Here is an 8,878-nt window from a genome sequence, read left to right on the forward strand (position 1 = left end):
AGCTATATAAGTGAGTAAGTCCGCTTATCAGTCAGACTGTAAAGTGTCGAAATTTTACTTCAATTCTCGAACCTTCCATTTCGCCGATTTTCTTCAGACAAGGTAGAAAAGTTGTTTTCTCTATTTCCAGATCATAGTTTTCCACTTCAGCAATGTTTTCTACTGTTATTCTGAAGGTTGCCTCGCATTTCTATCATTATAATGAATACTTGTCTTTATATGTTGCACTTCAATTTTTACATCTATTGCATAAGGTGGGATGTCTTCGTGAAAGAAGCATTTACACTACAAAATATTCTAAAATAGCATTCGCTCCGTTTTAGCAATCGTGTCACTGAGCTCATTTCTTGTATTTTCAGCTATAGATTCGACAGCCTCGGTTAGTAACCTGTTAAAGAATTTTCTTTCTAATAATATTGTCAAGTTGTAAAAATAAATTGCTAATCGAAATACATGAACATTTTCTACCGTCTATTCATTATATATTGGCCCTAAATGCATGATCATACAGTTCAAAAGTAATTCCCTTTGTCTATAGAAGTATATTTCTTGATTGCAGGTAAAGATGCAGAAGTATTTGATTCTAGCCTGCTGCTTCCTCATTTTCAATGGTGAGTTAAGATCTTTATCCAAATATGATGAAAATTCATTCTTTAATATTTTTCTCGTTAGATTAGCACATATATAATACTAGCATTATGACCCGTCGATGTCGGGTCATAGTGCTGGTGCATGTATATATGTGTATATATATACGTGTACATATTACATGTACCTCTATATATATACATCTACACATGAAATACAAAATACAAAGTTATATCTATATATCGCTAGTGATAACGATACTCAAAATATATAAGAGACTGGAAATGTAGGCCCGTCTCTTGCAATTTTAATCAATTGTATCTTGTCCTCCCTCTTGTATAGAAGTGTGGCTACAATCCAGCCTACCTCTACTTCTGGGGGAACATTTTAAATTTTTTTCCGGGACGTCCTACGTCTCAGATATAAACGTAAAAATAAAATATTTCCACTTTGCAAGGTTCGAGTCGAGTACTCCCTTGCACGCTCCGTTGACTCTAACCTTGCTTCTATCGTGGCGAATTTACCGCCCTTGGTTAGATATCTTTCATAGTTACACCAAGACACTTTACGATGGTGCTTTCCTCCAGGTGTTCAAATATTTTTTTTCTCTACATTGTATACTTTATAGACAATAGTCTTTTCTTTAATTTTTTTTTATATTTCGTTTGATGGTGTTTTCCTAGGTTCACCGACTCTGTCGATGATCGATCCGAAATAGGTTTGTATTTCTTCCATTTTAATTTTAATGAGTTTGGACTTTCTTCTATCGAAGGCATTTTAACAAAAATGCTTCCGTATAAACGGTGAAAATATTGTCAATTTCCCCAAACAGGGACACAATTCAATTTTTAAGCAATAACCAAAGTTCCTTCTCCCAAAGGGGGAGGGTTACGGTTTACAATTATTTAAAAAATACAACGCAACAACGTTTCCCTTACGAGGAACCAACAAACGTGATAACAATAGTTAAACAGTAATAATAATAACAACAAACCTTACGGTGAATCAAAAGGCAGTACGCAGTTGAAGCTATAGTCATTTATGCGTAAGAAATAAACCAACAGCAGTACTCAGTAGAAACGGCTGTTCGAGAAAACAGACATTACATACAGCCAAACTTCATATAGATACTTAATGCTAAGCTAATTAGCAGATAATCTAATGTAAAAGCCGTGGTAAATGGTGTGTGCTCAGCTCCATCTGGACTATTCCATTTCTGCACACTAATTTTATTTTTAATTTATTTCCATTCATGTGAAACCACTTATTCAAGTTCGAGTCATTGATGCAATTTTATACCAATTGCTATTTTTACTTTTAATTGTTATGTTACGATTTAATTTAGTTTGATTTTAATTATTACTTACTACATATCATTCAATTGTCATTATTATCTCTAATTTTTATTGTTAAAGTGAAAGTATCTTTATATATATATAAAACTGAGAATGTGTCTGTCTGTCTGTTTCCCTAAAACTTGAGAACTACACAACCAATTTCATTCAAATTTTACACATGACTTACTTAGGGTCCATGTAGTTTCATGGGCAGAAAAATGTTCAACTTCTTGTCTAGAGAGAGCCCATAGCAATATCATATCTTCTCCACTATTTCAGTATTACGTGTTAAAAGTGAAACAAAAATATTTCTCTATTTTATGTCAAATGCTATGATATTGCTGTGGGCTCGCCCTAGGCAAAAAGTTTTTAGAATAATTGGAACAAGGCTTTTCACTTCAGCTTCCTCTATACATCCTTCACAATTTACATCCATCCTGCTTAATTAGTAAGGTTTGCTGGCTGTCAACCCAGTTTCAGAAAGTGTAAATATTGAGGAATATGTTAGTTCCCAGATACGAACGATAACCTAATGTTAATATTGCACACTGAAAGATTTCAGGTAAAACACTACAACTATTATACTACACTCATTAAGCGCTGAGGTAGGCCTCATTGTCTCAATTCAAAACTGGGTAGACTTACGTATTTAATGGTCACAAACTCTCATAACGGTGCTGTTGATGAGACGCGAACAATAAATTTGCCATCTAGCATTCTTTTATTCTTCTATTTGTTTCAGTCATTTGACTGCAGCCATGCTGGAGCACAACCTTTTAGTCGAAGAAATCGACTTATTCTTTGTAAGCCTGGTATTTATTCTGTCGTGTTTCTTTGCCGAACCGCTATGTAATTGGGACGTAAACACATCAACATCGGTTGTCAAGCGATGGTGTGTGTGTGTTGGGGGCACAAACACACACACACAAACACACACACACAAACACAAACACACGCACACAAACACACACACACAAACACACTCATATATATAAGGAAGGTCGTATATATATATATATATATACGACATTCTTTCGTTTTCCGTCTTCCAAATCCATTGACAAGGCTTTGGTCGGCCGGGGGCTATAGTAGAAGACATTTTCTCAAGGTGACACGCAGTGGGTTTGAACCCGGAACCATGTGGTTGGGAATCAAGATTCTTACAACACAGCCCCAACCGTGCCATATCAAATTTTATGAAAATAGATTTTTCACGGTGGGATTGATTAGGAATTCAGAATTGCTTGGGAATTTTTTATGACTAAAATTTCAAGAGACTTGTAGTGGTATTGTATAATCCATTATTCTATTTATTTACAGTGCGTAAAATATATAAATTTTAATCTTCCTATCCATTTTATATATCTTAACTGGTATTTATTATTTTTTTTCTTATAGCAGGAAGATCTCAAGCAAGGTCGATCAAATATGACAGGATTCGCGATTATATGAGTACGATGCCGCGGGATATAATAGGCAAAAATATGGCGATGATACCCGATTATCCGACTATGCCAGCAGAAGACATCTATAAAAAGTCAATGATGGATATAATAGGCAAGAATATGGCCATGATACCCGATTATGCGACCATACCTGCAGATGCCTACAATAAAAGATCAATTAAAAGCAAGAAAAGTGCGATGATAGCCGATTATGCGACAATACCTGCAGATGCTTACAATAAAAGATCAATGAAAGGCAAGAAAAGTGCGATGATAGCCGATTATGCGACTATACCTGCAGATGCTTCCATTATGCAATCAAGGCCAATGGCGGACCATTATATCCAGGAAATACGCATGGGAATGAAAGACATTGACTTTCGTCCAGTCACAGCCATTCCTCCAAACATTGCCTTACGTCCAATTGAGACGATAGGCAAGAAAAGTGCGATAGCCGATTATGCGGCTATACCTGCAGAAGACATCTATAAAAAATCAATGATAGATAAGATAGGCAAGAATATGGCCATGATACCCGATTATGCGGCTATACCTGCAGATGCCTACAGTATGAGATCAATGATGAACTACATGCCGACAGAATATATCTATGAAATAGAATGAAAACGAATGCCATTCACAATTCGTCCAAAATATTTAGATAATGCCAGCAGAAAAATCTCAAATCCTGATGATAATGTCTATTGATACGAGGCATGCATCATTGTGAATGATACTCCATGTCTACTATCAGTGCATCTTCCTATAGATTTCCGTCAATAACAACAGATTAGTGCATACAATATAACAAACAAATCATTTGTTCAAAAATAACCAAAATAAACTTTTTCTTTTTTATTAATTTGCTAAAATATCTCTGCATAGCAATCAAGTATTTTTTCAACCTTGTTGGTTTCTCACATTATCACAAAATCTACAAATGATGAGAAGAGAAGGAAATAGTGTATGTTTCTTCCAACCAAGATTAAATATCTGATTACCTGGAGATTATATCAATATATATCAATATGCTAACAAAAATCTATTCAAACATTTGATTTTATGTGATTTCTTGAAATATTCTTATACAAAAATCTGTTTATAGTGGATATATTTGATTAATAAAACACTTCTTTAATGCGCTTTTAATGTCGAGTTGTTCTTCATTTGCCTGTTTGTACTTTTTATGAAGTCAAATAATATTAGAATGGTTTAGCTATCATGTTCAGGGGTACACATTCTTAAGATCTATATCCCGACATCGCATTCGTCAAAAAGGTGTCTTTGTAAACAATATCTGAAATATCATAAAATTGCTGTTGACGCGATATATTTTAGTAAGGGACTTGCTTCCTAAGAAAAAAGACATCTCTCAGCTTATTAAGAAACGATTTCTCAAATTATGGCAGTATTAGAAATGAGTATTATTTTCTAGCAGGAGCAGACGAAATGAGTTCTGGTGATAGACTTGATGTAATTGTATCACCTGCAACGATACCTCACCAAAAAATATGTAGAGTTACTCTCTTTTACTCTTTACTCTTTTACTTGTTTCAGTCATTTGACTGCGGCCATGCTGGAGCACCGCCTTTAGTCGAGCAAATTGACCCCGGGACTTATTCTTTGTAAGCCCAGTACTTATTCATCGGTCTCTTTTGCCGAACCGCTAAGTGACGGGGACATAAACACACCAGCATCGGTTGTCAAGCAATGCTAGGGGACAAACACAGACACAAACACACACACTTATATATATATATATATATACATATATACGATAGGCTTCTTTCAGTTTCCGTCTACCAAATCCACTCACAAGGCATTGGTCGGCCCGGGGCTATAGCAGAAGACACTTGCCCAAGATGCCACGCAGTGGGACTGAAACTGGAACCATGTGGTTGGTTAGCAAACTACTTACCACACAGCCACTCCTGCGCCTAGTGTTGAGTCAAGTTTCAAAATCTTTATTATTGTTTGTAATGATGATGCTGATACTTCTTGTTATAGACAAGAAGCAACTGCATTAACTTTCTTTATTATCTTATGGTATTCATGGAGGTATCAGGAATCTTTTTTAAACCATTTGTTTTCTATTGAATTAATATAGTAAGAAGACAAACGGGACAACGAAACATAACCCTCTCAAAGAGTACATAATTGAAATTCTGCCTCGTTTTCTTTTAGCATAAAGCTCCTATATTTATAAAAGGGACAATAATAAAGCGGGTAAGAAGGAGTGAGTTACAATTTCCACGCCATTCTCTCTGGGAAGTAACTACCACTAGTAACAAAATAACAGCCCCAACAGATCTCTTCATGAGCTTAATTCATGATTTAGGTAGAATGCAGTTAGCATTACTTTGCTAGAAAGAAAAAAAAAACAATCATCGAAATAATTCTACATAATTTTATGTAATTTCTTTAAAATTTTTAAAATCTTTTTTTTTCAGAGCTATATATATTAGTAAATATAAGTAAAATTAATGAACACATTTGAAGAAACAGTTTCTTACAATTAATTACTTGAGTGGGGTTTTCATTCCGATCTGCATCTCATGTGTACCTCACCTCCCAAAACGCTGACTTTCCCTTCAATTGTCCAAAGACCACAATTCATCTCATGCCACCCCATACACACCAGAATGAATATCCCCTTCAGGCTAGCAAAAAGGATTTGTACTACTTTTCTAATGCAAGCACCAGGGACACACGATTACATGAACTAAAGGATACACTCATCACCAAGAACCACCCACCTTCACTAATTGACATATGCCTTCAACGTGTCCTACAACTCAACATCCACGAACTGGACGATGTTACTGTTTTTTAACTCCAAGAGACATCGTTTCTAGCTGGCTATACGACATAATATTTTGTCCTTATATTCTAACCGGGCAATAACCCAGAAACTAGTCCACAGATGTTGTTTTGCGCTAGATGGGAGTACTGAACTCCCTGGTCCAAAATATAAGGACACAGGTTTTGTGTCGTATAGCCAGCTAGAAACGATGTTTCTTGAGGCTAAACAACAGTAACCTCGCCCCTTCCAGGACAGCCATATTATGTTGTCAAATAGCCTTTACTTTAAAGAACTTTACTAAATGTCTCTCTCTGAGGGCTTTAGAAATAATAACATTTATATATCTCTTATCTTATGATAAAAGGCAGATTTTCTCTGCCTCCCAATCCGTTCGTTTTTTATACAATTCTACAATATAGAATTTCTTCAAGTGGAATTTACCTATCATTTTTACAAGTAGATTCCATCGGGTCGTGGCATGTAAATTTTTTTCAATTTCACCCCCAATTAAGCAAAAATTCGAGAAAAGTAAATATTTTACGATTTCCCTCTTTCATTTCAAATGCTTCACTCCTACCATTACCACTACACTTTCTCCTCCTTTCTCTTTGCAAGTGTGCAAAACTTAAAGTGAAAGTATTTATATAAAAGGGATGAGCAATTAATACTGGTCATCCTTTTTGCTAGAAGATCCGCTGTGGTCTCATATGCTACACCACTGGTTTTCAGTTCATATTAATCAAATTAATATTCAATTTTTCACCCTTATTATGTGTGTGTGTATTAGCAATTCGTATAAAATTGCATCTATGACTTGAACTTGAATAAGTGGTTTCACATAAATGGGGATACATTAAAAAGGTTTGTTGTTATTATTATTACTGTTTAACTATTGTTATCACGTTTGTTGGTTCCTCGTCAGGGAAACGTTGTTGTGTTGCATTTGTTAAATAATTGTAAACCGTAACCCTCTCCCTTTGGGAGAAGGAGCTTTAGTTATTGTTTAAAAATTGAATTGTGTCCCTGTTTGGGGAAATTGACAATATTTTCACAGTTTATACGGAAGCATTTTTGTTAAAATGCCTTCGATAGAAGAAAGTCCAAAAATGAATTTCGCTGCAGCCGTACACTTCTATACAAGAGGGAGGACAAGATCCAATTGATCGAAATTGCAAGAGACGGGCCTACAATTCCAGTCTGTTATATATTTTGAGTATTGTTATCACTAGCGATATCAAGATATAACTTTCTATTTTGTATTTTATGTGTAGATGTATATATATATATAGATGTACATGTAATATGTACATATATATATATATATACACATATATACATGCATAATATATCTACCCATGCACACACACGTACACACACATACACACACACACACACATACATAGGGGCAGGTGTGGCTGTGTGGTAAACTACGTTCGAAGATACTGTACTTGATATGGGCGGTAGTGCCTTGCCGGTCTATGGCCTACCTTCAACAAACCGGGAAGGCACATACACTCTGTCTTCACATTTGCTGCGTGAGACATGTTTTAATGTTGACGAGCTTGCCGAGTACGTAACCGACAATGAGCCAAAGCTCTTTCCAGAACAGAAGTTCGCTTACAACTCCGTTGTTAATTCAGTCCGGGCCAAAGCTGGGGAGATATTTTTCCTGGACGCTCCTGGAACACTGGGAAAACTTTTCTCAACAAATTAATATTGGCTGAGATACCTGTATTTATTATTGGTAGAATAAAAGTGTTAAAAAGCGAAATGAACTTGTACAGGCGCCGGTGCATTTTTGCCAAAAATCTATATTTACCTTTATCACATTCTTGAGAGTTTACGCTCAGGAAATTTCATAAGATAACACATTTTGAAATCTCAATGAAATATTTCAGATTTAATACGGTCGCCATATCAGTAGATTTTTCCAACTATTGGTTTCCAGGCTCATAGAGAATTTTTGAACGAAAATAATACAATCAATTGCATCAACACAAGTAAAAAAAAATATATATTTCTTTACTACCCACAAGGGGCTAAACATAGAGAGGACAAACAAGGACGGACAAAGGGATTATGCCGATTACATTGACCCCAGTGCGTAACTGGTACTTAATTTATCGACCCCGAAAGGATGAAAGGTAATGTCGACCTCGGCGGAATTTGAACTCAGAACGTAACGGCAGACGAAATATGGCTACGTATTTCGCACGGAGTGCTAACGTTTCTGCCAGGTCGCCGCCTTCATCAATATATTAATAAAATCTATCTTCGTCGCTAGTAGACTTTGAACTCAGAATGAGACTGACACTATGTACACATGGTTATCTAAAATTTTGAACAATGGCAGTTTAAAACTGGCACTATGTAAATATACTTTGCTAATGGCAGTATTATATAATACTGACTCAGTATTTTATCCGTTACATTGACATGAATTGATTTTGTGGTGAGAGCTTTTCATATCGAAAATAATAATGTAAGCAATTACATTTTTCAGGAGTCAAATTTTGACATTGCCCACCCTCCCCAGGATAGTGTCCATTAGCTCCGTCTTTGTCACCCTTGTCCCGAACATTCAAGATACTATACATTAATCCTTCTTTTGTTATTCCTGTTCCGCCTCTTTGAGATATACGTTAGGCGCTTTGTCCGCCATTTTATGCCTGAAATCATCTATATAAGTGAGTAAGTCCGCTTAT

At 35.7% G+C, this 8,878-nt stretch overlaps 1 protein-coding gene across 1 annotated transcript; it reads left to right on the top strand.

Annotated features, from left to right (window-relative positions):
- On the top strand, window positions 1-4,519 carry LOC115216621. The gene is made up of 3 exons (XM_029786103.1): window positions 1-102; window positions 560-611; window positions 3,324-4,519. Exons 2-3 carry the CDS (start codon window positions 566-568, stop codon window positions 3,992-3,994), a joined length of 717 nt encoding a protein of 238 aa, XP_029641963.1. The 5' UTR covers window positions 1-102; window positions 560-565; the 3' UTR covers window positions 3,995-4,519.
- The last annotated feature ends 4,359 nt before the right edge of the window (window positions 4,520-8,878 follow it).

This window comes from Octopus sinensis, linkage group LG10, assembly GCF_006345805.1.
Source record: "Octopus sinensis linkage group LG10, ASM634580v1, whole genome shotgun sequence".
NCBI lineage: Eukaryota > Metazoa > Mollusca > Cephalopoda > Octopoda > Octopodidae > Octopus > Octopus sinensis.